Source organism: Leopardus geoffroyi, chromosome D2, assembly GCF_018350155.1.
Source record: "Leopardus geoffroyi isolate Oge1 chromosome D2, O.geoffroyi_Oge1_pat1.0, whole genome shotgun sequence".
NCBI classification, from domain to species: Eukaryota; Metazoa; Chordata; class Mammalia; order Carnivora; family Felidae; genus Leopardus; species Leopardus geoffroyi.
Window position 1 is genome coordinate 36,163,572 of NC_059334.1, and position 17,642 is coordinate 36,181,213.

Here is a 17,642-nt window from a genome sequence, read left to right on the forward strand (position 1 = left end):
CAGATTCCCAGGCGCTCACCGTCCCCGGATCTATCCCGGCTGCCCGCCTGGGACAGGGATGCTTGGAAAGCAAAGACAGGGACAGCGGGCAGTGGCACCTCCCCGGGGCTAAGGCCTTGGGGAGAGTCCTGGACTGCGCCGCTCTCTGTACAAAACAAAAGCCAAATTCTCAAAAATCTCGAGAGAAATCATGATTTTTAAAAAATCATTTTTTTTTCCTTTCACTTTTAACAAACCGTGTGCTGGGAGGAAAATTAAAAACTAAATGAGCGATTGCTCAGGACACGATCTTTACAAATTGTGAAATCCCCTGTTTAAAAATATTTTCACCAAGGCAAACCCCACGACTGGCCAGCCCTTTGCATCTTCCTAAAAATCACAACAAAAACAATAGGAAATGCAGCCACGGTCCTGGGAAGTAGGAGCAGCCGTGAGGCCCAGGGAACCCACTGCGGCCGAAACTGCCATGCTTTTCCTTTCTCTTTCACCAAAAAAATAAATAAATAAAAAATAAAAAAAAAGATAAGAAGAAGTAAAACCTTTTAATACATCAAATATACGGAATTTTAATCTTTAAAGCGATACATTGTCTATTATTTTAGTACATGACGTAAACCTTATTTGTCCCCTTCTCAGCGGGTGGACTTAAAAATTAAAAATAGTTGTGTTCCTTTTAAAGAACAAAATAAGGCAAATGAGGTTTTGGAATAGAATTGTTTTTCCTTTTTTTTTTTTTGTTTTCTTCCAGAATACATACAAAAAAATACCCATTCTCTTTCGATGGTATACACCTTAAAAATAATTGCAATTTGAAATCAGAGCTGACAAATTGTGACTCGTTTTGTTTTGTTTTTTTCATTTTTTGTAACAAACATGCATGTAAATTTGTGTTTCAATCAGACATTAAATAAGAACGTACAATACAATAATAGCAATTTTAAAGTAACATTAAAGAGAAGACCTCTAGTTCTGTGGCGGTTTTGTATTTATTTATACTCTACAAGGGATGGGAGGGTTTGTTTTTCACATTTTTACCCTCAAGATTTAATTTTTTTTTTTTTTTTTTTACCCCTCCTCCTTTTTACCTACGGAGATCAAACTAAATAATGCACTTTTGAACCACGGGTCCGCTTGGAGCTAACATAAATAAATACCAGTGTCCACCGATGCAGTCCTCGGATGAACACCTTCTCAATTAATTTTTCCTTCTTTTTCTATAAAAAGTCAAATGATATTTTTTCAACTTTTATAAAGTTTGCGTGGGTGGGGAAATGAGAGGTGGAGGAAAGGGGAGTTTCCCACCGGGTCTCGGTCGCTGTTTTGGGTAGATAGATACGGTATATATATATTTTCCTTTCCTGGCCCGGGTCATCCCCACGCGCGGGTGACAGTAGCCTCTGCCCTGTTCCCGCCCCTCCCTCGGCTCCTCCCTCCCCCCCCCCAGCTCCTTTCTCTCCCTTGCTAACCCTCCCCACCGCCCTCACTGATACCCCAGTGCCGAGGCGGTGGTCAGTCTCTGTCCGTAGAGGGCATAGGGGGAGTAGTACGGTCCCGTGGCGGCGGGCACCGGCACAGGAGCGCCGGGTGTGGGTAGCGGGCTCTTGGAGTAAGGGTGGTAGCGGCTGCTGAGTCCCAGCGCGTGGTGGGGGCTGCGCAGCGCCAGCGTCCCGGGACTGCCCGGAGCGCCCGACGTGGGGATGTGCATGTGGCAAGCCATGGCGGCCGCTGCGGCGCTGGCCAAAGACGATGAACTGGGGTAGCCCGACAGCAGTTTGTCTGTCCCGGGGAAGGCCGTATGGGTCCGCAAGTGGCTCAGCAGCTCTTCGGACGTGGCGAAGCGCTTGTCGCAGGGCCCGTTGGCCGACACCCAGTTGCAGATGTGGGGGAGCGGGTCGTTAGGGAGCATGAAGCCGTAGGGGTAGAGGGGGTGGCCTGCCAGGGAGGGCGGTGTGGCGCCGGCAGCGGCGGCAGCTGTTAGCGAAGAGTGCACGCCGTGCAGCGGGTGCGTGGGGTACACCAGCGGGTATCCGGACTTGAGCGCCGCGGCCGCCGCGGCCGGATCGTGAGCGCACGAAGCGCTGGCTGCCGCCGCCCCTGCTAGGTGGCTGGCGCAATGGTAGCTGAGGCAGTATGGGTCCCGGCACAAACTGGCTGTCATCACGGATGGCGGCGACGCCCCGGCCAAGGGGCTGGAGCCCGCCGGCTTACTGCAGCCCAGAGAGCCCGCCGCAGCCGCCGCCAGCTGCGCCCCCACCAGGCTGCCCGGCTTGGTGGGGTCAAGAGCCACGCCATGTGGCAGGAATTGGGGCGGGTAGCCAGCGTAGGCCCCAGCCAGGCTGCCTGGATAGGTCATGCCCGCGGGAGGCAGAGGGAACACTGTCTGGCCCGGCTTGTAGGGTGATACCGGAGCCACCAGCCCAGAGCCCAGCACTGAGGAGGAGGTGGGCGCGCTGGGGCCCGAGCCGGAGCTGGAGCCCGATGAACCGCCGCAGTCTGAGCCTAGCGCCTTGCCCCCGGGGCCCCCATCTGGGTGCTGGTTTACGTCCACATTAATCCCTCCGCCGCAGCTAATCCGGCCGTGCGCCAACCCAGTGGGTCCCCCTTCGGCCGAGGCGCCCCCGGAACCCTTGCTGGCGCCGCCGCCGCCGCCCGCGTCGGGGTCCTTCTTGTCGTCCTTGCCCTCCGGGCCGCCCCCGGCCGAAGGCAGCATGCCTCCTGGCGAGCAGGCCGAGGCGCTGGAGCTTGGGCTGCCTGTCCTGGGTGTGAATGGCTGGCAGGTGGCGCTCGGTACCCGGAATCCAGACTTTTCTGCTGAAACCCCCCCGCCGCCGCCCCCGCCACCACCGCCTCCGCCGCCGCCGCCTCCCGGCTCCTTCTTATCCGAGCCAGGTTTGGAGTACGGCTTGAAACTCGACTTGTCCTCCACGCCGATGTCGCTCAGCTTGAGGGGGCCCGACTTTGCGTCCTTGTCGCCCCCGGTGCCGTTGCCGGCACCGCCCGCGCCGCCCCCGTTGGAAGCGACAGAGGAGAGTTTGGAAGAGGGCGAGGGGTCGGGCTTCCCGATCTGCGAGCATGTTTGCGCCAACAGCGCCAGCGGGCTCTTCTTGGCATCAAGCTGCGGGGTCAGACGTGAGGTTGGGGAGTGGCACAAAGAGAAAGAAGGGGAAACCCTTTAGAATCCTGGCTTCTTGGGTTCAAACGCCCTTCTGCAAACCGCCAGTTACGATCCTCCCAGCTCCAGGCGCAATCCTAGGCAGCACCCCCCACACCCCCCAAGAGACAGACACACACACACACACACACACACACACACACACACACACACACAAACTCGCCCTTGAGAATGGCAGCAGCTCCCTCCTCCCCGCCAAATCAGGATATATTCTTCCCTCTATAAGCGCCAACTGTATTTTTTAAAATACTCAGAAATGTTTTGGTTTCTGACTCCTAGACCCAAAACTATACCTCCTCCCCCATACACACACACACACACACATACACACACACACACACACACACACACACACACACACACACCTATTTCTTCAGAGTAAGGGCTCAGGCCGTTGGTGCCTTAGAGGCTGTATACAAATATCAGTTTCTGGGGACCCTTAAGACTGCGACTTTGGAACCGCATTTCGGACTTCCGCCCGTCTTCCGGGCCGAAAGTGAAGGGGCCGGAGTCAGGGTGGAAGCTTTAATGCCAAAAGGAGAAATAAGTTTTAGCTGCTTTGTCCCCTAGCATTCACATCCCATTCTACCTCTTGCCCCCTTTCCGCCCTAGTTTTAAGGTGCGGGAGCACTATGGGCTCTCCCCCATCCCGTAACTGAATCATTCTGACCCCCCCCCCCATTCCCACCCCCAGATCCCGAGAGAAAGAAATCCTGTGAAGCGGCAGCCAGGGTGGTGGTCCCAGCGCGATCCGGGGAGAGGGTCCTTACCTCGATGGGGCTGACGGGAGTGGAAGGCAGGGGCTGCAGGTACTCGGGGTGCAAAATGTGGCCAGTCCGTGCCGTCAGCATCTTCAGCACCTTGATGGGCAGGCGGTTAGCCTGGCGGAGAGGGTCAGAGGGGGGCACAGCGTGCACAAAAGGCTTGGTGCTGCCGGCCAGGGACGAGCCTTGGCCGGGGCCAGAGCTATTTCCAGAGAGCGCGCTGGTCCAGGCAGGGTCCGCACTGCTGCCGCTGCCGCCGCCGCCGCCGCCGCCGCCGCCGCCGCCGCCGCTGCCGCTGTGCTTACTGCTTCTTAGGGCAGAAAGCGAGGGCGCTGTGCTCATGACCCACCCGCACGCATGGGAGCAGCGGGGGGAGGGCTCCGGGAGGCGCGGGGCGGGCTCCGGGCTGCGCGCTCGCCCGGGGAGCAGAAGCAGTAGGAGGAGGAGCTGGCGCGGCGGCCACGGGCACCCAGCGCGCCTTCTCGGCGCCTGGAGCCAGAAGCGAATAATCCTGGGTGGCCCGCAGCAGTGCCGTGGCCGAGCGGGAGGAGCCGGCCGGACTGTGGGAGTGCCGGGTGGCTCGCCGTGTCCGCCTCGGGCTGTGCCCCTGCGCTGCGCACTCGCGACCCAGCGCTGACGCTGCGCTTGGCGATGTGAGCCGTTGCCTGTCCAGCCGGGGCTCTGGCGAGGAAACTCACTTCAAAAGCAGCTGCACCGAGGGGGAGATTAAAGCCTTTGCCGCCTTCCAATCAAATGGGAGCCCGAGGTGATTGGAGGGTCAAGGGGATGTGACGCGTCCCGCGCCGCCGCCGCCGCCGCCGCCAGGACTCTCAGCGCTGGTTTTAATGGGCAGCTCCTTCTTCACCGCCCCCCTCCCGCGTGTCCCCTCCCTCGGTTTCGCTCCGAGGACGACCTGGACATTTATTCTGCGTTTGCTATCTGCCGCCTCCCTCTTTTTTCTACCTCGTCGTCCTTCCTTTTCCTGGCTCGAAAATAAACTGAAACCTTTTTTTGCAGGAGGGTGCGTAAGAGGAAAAGATTGAGGGGGGTGTCCAGAAGGAGCAACGGCGGGAGTCCGGACAACAGCTGGACTGTCAACTCCAGGGGCGCACAGGGGCCCCACATACCAAATATTCTGTCTCGTTCAGTAACTGAAATGTCTCGCGACGCGGCCACCGGGGTAAGGAAAGGTGGAGAGCGGGTGACGGAGGAAGTCCGCCCGCCCGCTTTGATTTCCCAAGATTCGGCAGCAGAGAAACCAGAAGCTAGGTGGGCAGCGGAGGCGGCGGCGGCTCGTCTCCGGGCTGTGCGCTGGGCTCCCAGCCCTTCCCGGCCACGTGACGCCCGGGGACGCGCAGATTGGGGCAGGAGCGGGGGTCACATGTTTCCTCTGTTTCACACTCCGTGCCCCCCTCCCCATTCTTACTCTCCCCTGCTACCCTCTCTTCTCTCTCCCCCTCTCCTCAGTTCTTTGGGCATCTCCACCCCTCCATCAATTGTCAATGTTCCTCGACCGCAATCAATCAGTTATTTGTCAGCTCTTGTCAATCCGCCTGTGATTTATGTCAGCTTTTGTTGCTGATTACAAGGCGGGTGCGACTTGAAGGGGAAAAAGGGAGAGGGAGAGAGAGATGGAAAGAGAGTAAGGAAGAGACCAAGGGGGAACCAGCGGAGGGGGAAAGAGGAGCAGCCTCCTGGGATGGGGTGGGGGTGGCTCTAAGAAAAAGAATGAAGGAGAGGAAAAGAGGCTCTCTGTGTCAGGAAAATGAATAGTGAGGGTAAAGTGCGCAGGTGCGCCCAGGGCGCTGAGAGGGTTGCACAGGCCTGGGGTGTGCGCTTTGCCCCCCTCGGCGTGGAAGAAAGATACACCTTTCTACCTCTGGGACTTCAGTCTGTTGGGGCCGCGGAGGGAGGAGCTGCCCCGGGTACCCGAGACGGGCGGCGGCGACGTCTAAGATGGGAGATATTTTTGTCCCCCGGATAGTCCCTCGGGAGCGTGAGGATGTCAGGCTGCCAGCCTGCCGCGGAGTCCACCCTTCGTAGTGCCCCGACCCGAAACTCAGACTTATTTCTAAGAGCCACACCACCAATGTAACTTTGAGTCCTGGAGGTCAATGGTGGGCTACCTCCTCCCGGTCTTAATTCTTTGACTTCCCTTCGATCGTAGCTGGGGCTGAGAGGCTTCGAGGAGGCCTGGCCTTGGGTGTCCGGTGGAGATACGTCTCAAACTGACTCAGGCCCTCTCCCCAGTCCTCTCCCACCCTGCGGTATCCCCGCAGGTTTGGTAGCCGGGATTTCTCTGGGCTGGCTACTCGCTCGAATTTACAGGAACGCCGAGCTGGGACTGACCTGCGTTGGGAAAGCAGAGGGAAAGAACGGAGAGAGGGAGGGGTCGGTTGCTTGTAGGAACTTGGGTCTTCCAGGGAAGCGGAGCGGGACTGCCGCGTTCCCCTCGATTTGCACCGTCACTCGGGCGGTTTGGAAGGAAGAGGGGAGGCGCTGTGCGTGCCTCTGTGTACCTGGAGCTGGGTGCACAAGTGTGTACGTACGTCTGTGCCGCCGTGTGAGTTGTCAGGACTTTGGTAGCGTCCGGAGCGAGTTCGGGGGTCGCTTCCAGAAACTCGCAGAAACTGGAAGGAGGCGAGAGGAGGACACATCCCCTTCCTCGGATGGACTTGGACGACTTTGAATCTCCCCTCCCCCACTTTTCCGCCCCGGCTCTTCTTTTGTTGTCAAGTCCTTTGATAAATGGTGGGCAGGGAGCGCGGGGAGCCAGGAGCCAGTCTGTACCCGCGCGGGGGGCAGGGGCCGGGTGTAGCGACCCGGTTTCCACCGGCACGGAGCCCCAAACGGCGGGGGTCGGTTCTGGGACCTGCCCTCCGCAGGCTCGCCCTCTCCTCTCTAACCGCCCCATTCCCCTCTCTCCCTTTTTTTGTTTCTCTCCCACTCCACACAGGTACCGAGAACTTTCTGGGGTGAGTTTTAGAATTCTCTCATAGGCATTCTTTTTCTGCGTTTTAATCTTATCCCTCGATTCTTTAGGTTGGTAAACTTCATGGGATTGTCACTTGACTAAAGATAATTTGGAGAAGAGCGAAGTGAGGCGATGTGTTTTTGGGGCTGCTGTTTGTCGGTGTGTGTGTGTGTGTGTGTGTGTGTGTGTGTGTGTGTGCGTGTGTGGGTAGGTGTAAGAACACACCTGCGTTCAAGGAGATTTGGAGTGTCTGCCTGTGCGACAAGTGAGGAAGGTGAGTCCGTAAGATGGTGGCGAGGCCACACGAGAGGCTGTGAAGGTTGTCTGAGTCCTCTTTGGGGAACGAGTCCCAGGTGCCCATTTCTGAGGGCGGGACAGTCCTAAGCTGTCTCTACAGGGCAGCGCGTGGGGGAGGCCGCTTGTATCCAGCGGGTGTGTTAGTGTCGGCATCAGGGTGTGCTCTGCTGTCGAGGTGTCGGCCCGGATCAACTGTAGAGCTCCCAGCTCCGCTAGCCCCGCCGTGGGCCGCGCGTTGCTGCAGGCTCCTCGTGAGGCCCAGAGACTGAATGCTGGGGGTGGCGGCCAGAACTGGAGGTGACCGCGGGCGTCCTCTCTGCCCCCTCCCACCCCGCCCGCAGCCTTCTAGACTCAGTTCTGTCCCTCTCCTGGAATTCCAGCAGCTTTTTCTTTGCCCTGGGCGATTCAGGGGCGGTAACCCCAGCACCTAAAGCCTGGGGGAACCAGAGAGTGGGCCCCGCGTGCCCCAGAATGGGCGTGCCGCGGTGTGACCGCACACACGATCGCAGGCCTGCGCCGAGCCGCGCGCGCGCGCGCGGGTCGTGGTCCGCGTGCGTTCGCTCTTCGCAAACCCAACTCTGAAGGTCCGAGCGCACGGGGGCGCCTGGGGGCCTGCGCGCCCGGGGCTTTTGGGAGGCGCCAGCATCAGAGCCTGCGCATCTCACCCGGGAGGCCAAATCCCTGAAGGTCTTGCAGGCCTTGGGGGTGGGGGAGTTATTAATTACACCGCGCTAGGCCTAAAGCCTCCAACCCCAGCGGCGGTTGGCGTGGATGTCCTGTGGATTTTATTTGCACACAGTGTAAATGATTTGTTTTCTCTAAAAAAGGAATGGGCATGGCAGATATTTGAGGAGGGGGTGGGAGGAGAAGGAAGGCGAGAGAGCTGAGGAAAAAAAGTTTGAAAATGCCTTGAACTATTCACTGTCGAGATGGCTAATCAGTATTGAGGCCGGAGGGCAGGCGGGCCGCCTTTCACCGCCGCTTCCCTTTCATCTCGGGCTCGGCGGAGGCGCTCAATTAAAAGCCTATCAGTTTGTAAGTAAATCAACGCCTATCAGAGTTGTCACATCAAACAAAACGATTATTATTGCAGCCCGCCTCCCCTATTAATCTCCCTCGAAGATAATCCGCCTGACAGGTCAGGCCCGGCGAGCTGGAAAGCCTGGCCCAGAGCGCCCAAACAGTCCGGGACTGGCGCGCGCCCCTGGGGGCCTCCCCACCCTTGTCCTGCCCCGCCTTGTGGTCCCCAGGAGGGGGGAAAAGATGGAGCGGGCGGAGGCCGCTGGACCCCGGCCCGTCCCTCCGGACTGGAAGCGGGGCCCATATTCGCAGGGTTGGTGGGGGACCGTCTCGCGAGGCCCTCATCTCTTCTCGGGCCTGCGGTGGCACCGGGCCTGCGGGAGCCATGGTCTGGCCTGGTCCCGGGGCCTGGCCAAGGCCTGTACTCTTTTCGGCTCGCCTGTCCTGGCTTTTTCTCCTCTATTCTTCTCTTTTTTTGTTTCCTCACACGCTTCTTTCTAGACTCCCTACCTTTTCATTCTTTTCTCCCTTCTTCCTTTCCTCCTTTTCCTACTTGACAGGGAATATTTCTTATCCTCTCTCCCTCCTCTCCGTATACCGTATATACCACTTCGGCGCAGTCACACTCTCTAAAGCAGGGCATTCTCAGCGCCCGGGTTATTTCTCTGCGGCAGGGCTGCCTGAGGAGTGTGTGCAATTCCCAGGAACTCCTGGCAGAGTCCTGCCTAATTTCTCCCCAAGCAGGGGCTCTCAGCTCTGCTCTTGTGCCAGGGTTGGGTGCGTTTGAAGGGGTGAGAAAAAAAGACTAGGGTAGTGTGATGGTTGGACGGTTGCAAGCGCCCAATTCTGGAATTAGTATTTCCTTGGAATTTCACAGCTGCGACGTCGCCGACCTCGCTCCTGGCGTTCCTGGGCTTTGCAAATATACGGAGGAGACCCTCGGGGCGTCTGGGCCTCAGCACTGAGTTTGTGAGGGGATCCCTAACACTTAATAAGTAAATGCAGCCAGACAATCACTTCTAGGCTTCAAACTGGTTCTCTCCAGGCCGGGTGGGGCCGGATTCCGCACGGATGCGAAATCGTGGCCTTCTCCGGTGTCCTCCAGCTTTGAGCTTTGGGACGACTCGGAACCAAGCGCGACCCGCCCTTTTACGCACTCTTGCTCCAAATCGATAGGCCCAAATGGTCACTGCCTAAGCACGGTGGAGCCAGGATTGAGGGGTCGTTGAAGTGGCTAAGGGGGAAATGTCTGCCTGCTGGACCCCAGGTCCTCCTATCTTAAATGCCAGGTTCAGCGCCTGGTGATGCCTCTGTCTCCCAGCGTGTATCCGGGAGAACCCCGCAGGCAAGACAATGTTGGCAGTTCGGGCCGAGCCTCTTCCAGCAATCACGCCAGGGTCCGAGGTTGAGGGTATCGCATGGGGCCCACCTCAGCGTGCTTGGTGCCCAGCATTTCAGGACCTGTGGCTCCCACCTCGGGTTCCCGAAAGCCCCCCCTCCCCCAAGTTGTGCACACCTTCCACAGCCAACCTGGAGTAATAATTATTTCCATATCCGGAAATATTGTAGCGATGCAGTTATTCAACTATCTATGTGCCCGCTCTTCTTAAATGCATTTATTTCACCTCTGCCACGACGCAGATATTTAAAGAGGTACACATACTGCACCCCTCAACGTAGCGGAACTCACTCTGGCTATAGGAAACATTCACTGGGTGGTTATTTGGACATAAGGCTATCTTGAGTCCAAATTACACTCAAGCAGGAGCTGTAAAAAAAACACTTGCTCTAGAATTTTTTCAACTTGACTGTGTGTGTACACACCAAGAATTTAACAATATTTTATATCCCTCTATAGGTCTAAATATTCAAATGTTAGGTTACGTGCCTTGAAACCGGAAGCGATCTTCCGTTCACACTGGACCTGGTGCTGTTTGTATAATATTCATCTCCCTGCACTTACACGTGAATCTTGATCTAATAAATTCAACCTTGTCATTTTTAGAATCGACGGGATTTCTCTGCGGTTTGCGCTGCCTGCATCCGAATAAATTCAGCTCTCAGGCATCCGGCAGGAAACGGCTCCCGGTTCGAGTGTACGCAGATGCATCGGCCCAGCATGGGACTCGGGGTGGCTTCTGGTGATCACGCGGCCGCGCTGGACTATCAACGCGCTCAGCCCGGGAGCTGCCCCTCACTTCCCGGCAGTGCCAGGCAGCCCCCACCCCTGGTGGTGCTTCGGCCCTCGCCGGGCCGTGTCCGCCCGCGGCGAAAACTGAAAGCAAATTCCTCGGCAAATGATGCCCGAACTTTCTTCGACGCAAGTTTGCCACTATGATTCGGTGGTCACTTAGGGAGGACCGCGCGCTGGTATGTGCGGGCGCAAGGTGTGGGCGATGGGCTAAGAAGGCTTGGGGCAGCCGAGCCTGGCCCGAGGCGAACGGCTAGGGAAGGCACCTCCCCTTCCTATTTCTCGCCAACTCCTCGCCTCGGTCCGTAAGAATAGTTTCCAAGGTGTCGGAGACGCCCAGGATGTGTTTGTGGGGATCGCACCAGGGAGAAGGAAGCTTTGTAAAAGTTGCAGAAACAGCTTTGCCCCGAAGCATCCGCCCAGTAAGGCTCAAGGAAGCTTGAAAGCAGCTCACCTTCCCCGGGGCGGAATGCTCAGAGATCGGCTTGGGAAGCCCCCAGCCCAGTCCTCTCCCCTCACCTCGTACCCGCACGTAAATAACCTCCTGCAGCCTGCGCTGGAAACTTAAAGCGCCGCGCCGCGGTTGGCGGGCGAGGCCCGGGTGCTGAGCTAGCCCGCAAGGCCGCTCCTCTGCCCGCTCAGCCCCAGCCCCTAAAAGAGGCTTGCACTGAGGGGAGAGGACGAGTTTGGATTCAGCTCTCGGTCGGCTGCCTAGACCTTCACTGCCTATTTCCCAACTCCCTGGAGCAGGCTCTTCCCCCTGGGAGGGGAGGTCTTGGGGTGCTGGCGAGGGCGCAAAGTGCGCGCGCGGGCCGGCGCGGGGGTGGGGGGCGGCTGCAGTTCTCTCCGCTGGGCCTGTCGCCGGGCCGGCCGCGGAGGGTGAGTGATGAGGGCAGAGAAGGGCGCCCATAAATCGCGGGTGTCAGGGCGAAAAACTCTCTTTATTGTCTGCGTGATGGATGGGCCCGGGGACGAGACACCAAATACTTCGTATCGCCTTTAAATGGGAACACATTTTCCGCGGCCATAATTCATGTTTTTTAAATAGAAAGTTTGAAATGTTGCCTATATTTCACCGGCCCTGACATATTTATGAATCGCTCCCTGCATGCAAATATCATTATTTAAAGCGCCGGGGAGAGCTGGGGGGGGGGGGGGAGGGGAGGAGGCACGGCCCCCTTGGCGTGGGGGTGGTGAACCGGGAAAATGCTATGGAGGGGTGGGGGCTCTCCCTAAAGTGCGGACAATGAGGCGCGGGGGGCGGGGGAAGCCGTATCCGGAAGCCGAACGCACCGGGGGCTCCCCTCCCGCAGCTGGACCCAGCACTGCCTCTACGGGAAGTTTGCGCGGCCCGGGACGGAGGACAGGCCCCCCCGCCCCCCTGCGGAGAGACCCAGGGCATTTTGCTTCCCTTTCCGAGGCCCGGATCCGAGCCAAAGACACTTTTTCCACAAAGAAAATTTTAAAAAATTAATAAAAGAATTTAACAAACGCAAATAGTAACAACCAAACACGTTTCGTGTTCTTTGCATTTGCATTGATTTTATTGATTTTCATTCTGCAAACCTCACATTGTGTGCGCCCGGGAGGAGCAACTGTCAGACCCCAGTCGCCGCAGGGAGTGGGTGGGGGGGATAACCCTCCGGAGCTGCAGCCCGGACCCAACCAGCTCACCACCTTCCAGGCACAACAGAGCCTGCGCAAGACGCGGGGACACAAACGAGCCGGCTCTCAAGGTCTGGGGGCTTCAGTCCCGCCCCCTCTGCTTCCCCAGTGCAATGTAGCGCTCCTGGGGTCCGCGTCTGCCCACCCGGAGCCCCATTGTCAATACAATCGCTTTGGAAAAAAGCTGGGCACGTGCCATCAGCCTCTCCCTGGCCCGTCCATTCAGGGAGGCACCCACACCTGCGTCCTCAGTAGCCGAGTCTTTACCTGTGCGGTTCCCCGCGGCGCCTGCGGCCGCGCTGGTAACAGAGGAATGGAAAGGAGGACGGGGGACTGGGAGGGACAGAGAGCACTGCCCGAGACAGCCAGATACGCAGACCCGGGTCCTCTTCTTCGGACCTGGCGTGGGGACTCTGGCCGAACTCCCTCTAGGAGCCGAATTGCACCGGGGAGAGCGGGCCGGGTGACCAGCCAGGGGAACCGGCCTCTGGAGGGAGGGGCGGGCCCGGCGGCACTTCCGCTGGGGGCGGGGCCGAGGGCTGCGGCGCCAGCCCCGCCCCTCCCCTGCGCCGACCCGCCCCCAGGCCGTCAGGCTCCGCCCCCGCCGGCTGGGCTGCTGAATCTCAGGCCCCCGCCCAGGGCCTAGCGCACAACCCGGGACTCGTGGGACGGCGGTGGCGGCTCCTCTTCCTCACCTGGATGTTCTGTGTTAGGATTTTTTAAATCACGTGAACACAAGCACACTAACAACCTCGGCCCAAACTCGCATGTAAGATTTTGTCAAACTTTGGTCTCTTGGTAGTCCTGAGACTTTCCTGGCCCAGCGACTCTCAAGCATTTTCTGGAATCCGACCAGCCCTACCCTGGAAGACAGTAGTGTCCTTCAGGAAGAACAAGAACAAAAGTTAGCACTTACTGAGTGTTCGCTTTGTGCCAGATACTAAGAACTGTGTATGAATAGTGTCCTCACAGCAAGTCTCTGAGGTAAGTACCACGAATACCCCATTTCACAGATAAAGTAATTGAGGTAGGGAGAGAAGAAATCGGTCTTGCCTCGCTGCCATTTCATCTATACTCTTTTCCCTTCTTTTCTTCAGATCCTCAGTATCCCAATCCATCACTCCGGGGAAATCTTGCTGGGCTTTTACTTACCTGTGGAGGGAATGTCCATGGGTGGGTTAACCACATCTACCTGCAGCTGAGGCCTTGCTGAGACAGTCCTGCACAGAGATGGGGGAAAAGTACAAATGAGATGGGCTCAACTCAGCCCCCAGCAGCTCCCAGCCTGATGGGGAAACCAAACCAGTGAGCATCCTTCCTTTTTTCCCTGTAGTGCCTGCCAAAGCCAGAGTGATCTTTTTAAAAAGTGTATCACTCCATGTTTGTCTTCTGCTCAAAAGCCCCAGGTTCTCATCGTTCTTAGGATCAAGTTGAGCCCATGGCCCCCGGGTCTCTGAGGCTTGACTTGCCTCAGCTTGCCTTTCTGCCTTTCTGTGTCTCCTTCTCGCTCTCAGCCTGAGTTCCTGCTATCAAGGATTGCCTGCTGGTTACTCAAATGTGCCATGCTACACCCTCCCTCGGGACTTTGCTAATGCTTTCCCTTCTATCTGGAATGACCTCTGTCCTTCTCTTCACCTGGCTCACTATTCTTTTTCATGTCTCAGCTTTCACACCACTTCCCTGCACCCTCCCACTTGGTACTGAGTTAGGGCTCCTGTAACCCTCTCTCAGAGCACTTACCACACTGGGGATTTCCTGTTGAGATGCTGTCTCCTTCACTGGATGGTAACTCCAAGGGGGCAAGGATGGGCCTATTCCTTCAAGGAATGAATGAAGAAAAAAGCATTTGTATGTACCATCAACTGTGCTGAATGGATGAACAATCACTTTTGGGGCTCACTGCACCTTGGGGGGGAAACCAATAAGTATTCTCCATAGTCTCAGATGTTTTCAGTTTAATAAGGAGGATAAAAACTCATGAAAAAATTATTTTGAACCTATATGTGGTAAATATCAGATAAGTCAATGCTCGAGGAGATTGGAAAAGAGAAATACCTATGTTTTTCCAGCCATTTATTCAGATTTTCAGAGTGCAAGATGTGTTAGTTGATACATGTAAATAGAAAACACCGCCTGCCCACCCATGACCACTCCTCCCATCATTCAGACATATGTGTCTCAAGGCTGTAGTCAGGGCTCCCTTTTCTCTTTCTCACTTCACATATTATTGCTATCACAGTTCAGTACTTTATTAGGTCCTGACTGAACTACTGCTACCAGAGCCTTCTAACTGTTCATCTCAGCCTCTCTTGCCTCTAATCCATTATACATACTCTTGCTAGGTTAATTTTCTTGATCGCATCATTCCCTTGCCCCCAAATCTTCAATGGCTCCCCATTGTCTACATGAAACACTTGACTCTTGATGATGTAGTTCTAAACTCCTTTCAAAAGGCTTTAAGTTACGTCCCAAAATTATAAAAAAACATGTTCACCAACCAGCAAAGCACTCAGAGATATTTAAAGACAAACTTTATGATCTCTCCATCTCCTCTCTATTTCCCACCCAGTCTCCTGAGATATCCAGTGTTAACAGCTGAAATGTAATTTCTGTCCCTTTCTCCACACCCACCATGCTCATATCAACTATGCTCATATATATGGGACTATTATGGGTTTAAAAAAATTTTTTTTAACGTTTATTCAATCTTGAGAGACAGAGTGTGAGCAGGGCAGGGGCAGAATCCAAAGCAGGCTCCAGGCTCTGAGCTGTCAGCACAGAGCCCAATGTGGGGCTCGAATTCATGAACTGTGAGATCAAGACCTGAGCCAAAGTTAGACACTCAACCAGGTGAGCTACCCAGGTATGAGGTTATTATGTTATTGCTTGTTTATACAAACAGTGAATATATGAGAGTTATCTGTTGCTCGTTCTTTCTTGCTAACAAATGGGTCTATAGATATAAAGGTAATTTATTTATTTTTAGCTCCATAGCATTCTGTAGAATGAAGATATCCGCTTATTCAGCCATTCCCCTGTTGATGGTCATAAAGGTTATCAGTTTTATTTTCCACTAACAAAATTTCTTGAGTCTATATCCTTGCAGTCAGTGATTTTATTTCCATGGGATAAATTACAAAAGTGCAGCTGCCTATACCCCAGTCAAATCTAATTTCTTTGTTCTTGCCACATGCCCTGTGTTTTCCCACTCCTTGTGTTACCTTTCCATGGAATCCCTTGTCCCCTATGCTGTGCATCCAACTTCCAATCCTGCAATGCCCAAATCTGATACTGGAATTTAGATATGCAGTTCAATATCCACCTTCCTCCTTTTTTTCCTAAGCTTACCGTTGTAACAGTGTTCCAGGCCCAAGCAGTGTTTTGTGATTGGTGTAGACCAGTCATGACAATCCTAGTTTCATCTCTTCCAATTCTTGTAGCTGGGGAAGGCCATATGACCCAGTTTTGCAAATGAGACATGAGTAGAAGTATGGAGGTGGCAAACCAGGAGGGAAAACCTTGGGAAACACTTTTGTTTTCCTGATCAAAGGAGACGATGCAGATATTTTTACACTTCCCCTTCCCCTCTTTCTCTTTTTGAAACATTTTTTAAATGTTTATTTTATTTATTTTTGAGAGAGAGAGAGAGAGAGCAAGCATCATGAGCAGGGAAGGGGCAGAGAGAGGGGGAGACACAGAATCTGAAGCAGGCTCCAGGCTCTGAGCTGTCGGCACAGAACCCAATGTGGGGCTCAAACCCACGAACTGTGAGATCATGACCTGAGCTGAAGTTGGATGCTTAACTGACTGAGCCACCCAGGTGCCCGGAAGGATTGTATTTTAGAATAGCCAAGAGTCACTTGGAGTTAAATCTGGTCATATCTTTAACCCTCAGTGTCCCTATAAACTATTGCATAGTGGATATGTTATGTTTGTTTGTTTGTTTGTTTGCTTGTTTACCTTTTTTTGCCTGTCTGTCATCTGAATCCCCTTCCTGTTTGTTGTAATGCTGGGCCTGCTTCCAACTACAAAAGCTGAAGGGACCACATTCTCCCTCTTCTACCATTCAGCTCAGGGCTCAGCTGAGCCCAGGGCTTACCTTCACTTGAGCAGATCATAGCACTTTAGCACATGGTGGGCTCTGGGATCCAAGTGCTTGGTTTCAAAGAACAGTACTGCTGCATTTCCTAGATGTGCGGCTTGGGGCAAGGTTTGAGTTTCCTCCTGTGCAAAGTGGATACAATAATGGTACCTACCTCTTAGGTCAGTGGGTAAATTAAATGAGACAATGCATGTGCCTGGCACATAGAAAGTGCTCAAAGAGATGATGATGATTATCCCCCTGTGTTCTTTCTTACCTCTGAATCCTTGCAGTGCTCTTGGTGCCATTCATCTGACACTTAATTATCTACTAATTGATGATATCTTTCATTAGCTATTTAAATTTATATTGTTGAACTTTGTGTGTGTGTGTGTGTGTGTGTGTGTGTGTGTGTGTTCAAGTTCTCAAGTAGATTTTAAGATCCTTTAGGCCTAACCAGATGCCTTCTTTATATGCCTAACTCAGACTAGCAGAGGGCTAAGTTAAAGTAGGCATGAATGAACACTTATTAAAATGAGTAATAAAACATCCAATGCCAAAGAAATCCATGATTTCTTTTAATCCTGACAACAATCCCATAAGGCATGTAGTGTTATTCCCATATTGCATATAAGGAAACTGAGGCTAATCGAGAGGAAGTCACTTGCCCAAATTCCAAAGGTTAGTGCTCTTTCCTGCCTCACAATAGCCTCCTTCAGCTTTCAGAAATTCTGGCAATGCCTCCCTCGTACGCTCGAATTCCCAAACTCACCTTCTCTTCTAGCCCCTTTCAGCATCCCTGCCAGCTCTAGCATTCTTTCCATGTGTCCATGGGGAGAGATGTTGGAGATACATCATTAATGAAAAAATCTGGTTATGAAAGAGTAAGGACATGCACACACCCACAGTTAATGCACATCACCTAGAATGCAGGCTGCCAGCATGTCTGTGTAATCGACCACTATCTTAAGGAATGGGATGTTGGGTGATGGTAGCTTTCTTCTTGTTCACCTGTAGTTTCTACTGCAAACATTTGTTGCCTTTATAAACAGGGAAAAGACAATACAACTTTTGTTTGCTTGCTTGTTTAATGGAGACAATGATGTAGTGCCTCCAGAACTCTCCTTGTTTTCATGCTCCTCCCAGTTCCCTTTTACTGAAACATGCTCCCAATCAAAGCAACTACTTTTCTCTCCCTCCTCTGAGCCAGGTGGGCAGAGGCCCATTCCTGGCACTTATTAGTCACAGGTTTGAAATGCAGGGGAGGGTTGGGGTGGGAGAAATGATTGGTGTGGGGTGGGAATTTGGGGATTCTTTTATCCTCTGCATCTCAAAGGCTGACAGGCTCTTGAGGGGTGGAAATGACTGGTAATTAGTGAACCTTCTCTGCTGCACACACTAAAGACACACTTCACAGTCTCTGTGACCTCTGCAGCCCGGTGAGGCTTTGTTATGTAGATGCTCTTAATTGGGTGAGT

The 17,642-nt window shown here is 54.3% G+C and overlaps 2 protein-coding genes and 1 long non-coding RNA gene across 3 annotated transcripts in view; 2 read left to right on the top strand and 1 right to left on the bottom strand.

Moving 5' to 3' along the window:
* Positions 1-523: 523 nt before the first annotated feature.
* ZNF503 (zinc finger protein 503) lies at positions 524-5,218 on the bottom strand. The gene is made up of 2 exons (XM_045439697.1): positions 3,943-5,218; positions 524-3,115 (listed from the first exon to the last, which is right to left on the bottom strand). The coding sequence occupies exons 1-2, from the start codon at positions 4,276-4,278 to the stop codon at positions 1,481-1,483; spliced, it is 1,971 nt and encodes a 656-aa protein (XP_045295653.1). The 5' UTR covers positions 4,279-5,218; the 3' UTR covers positions 524-1,480.
* Positions 5,219-5,474: 256 nt separating this feature from the next.
* On the top strand, positions 5,475-7,029 carry LOC123577430. Its single transcript, XR_006701839.1, has 2 exons — positions 5,475-6,477; positions 6,979-7,029. It is a non-coding gene; the product is annotated as an uncharacterized LOC123577430 (long non-coding RNA).
* Positions 7,030-12,752: 5,723 nt separating this feature from the next.
* LRMDA (leucine rich melanocyte differentiation associated) overlaps positions 12,753-17,642 on the top strand; it is a 1,047,682-nt gene continuing 1,042,792 nt past the window's right edge. Inside the window, exon 1 of the mRNA XM_045437740.1 lies at positions 12,753-13,067. The gene's annotated coding sequence lies outside the window, so the exon portion shown is untranslated. The remainder of the gene's footprint in view (positions 13,068-17,642) is intronic.

What these genes read in the sequence shown, in the direction of transcription:
- ZNF503 (XM_045439697.1), bottom strand. Translation starts at nt 4,278, where the DNA reads ATGAGCACAGCGCCCTCGCTTTCTGCCCTAAGAAGCAGTAAGCACAGC. An exon ending in CTCCCGTCAGCCCCATCGAG is followed by an intron (nt 3,116 to 3,942) that starts GTAAGGACCCTC and finishes CTGACCCCGCAG; the next exon opens with CTTGATGCCAAGAAGAGCCC.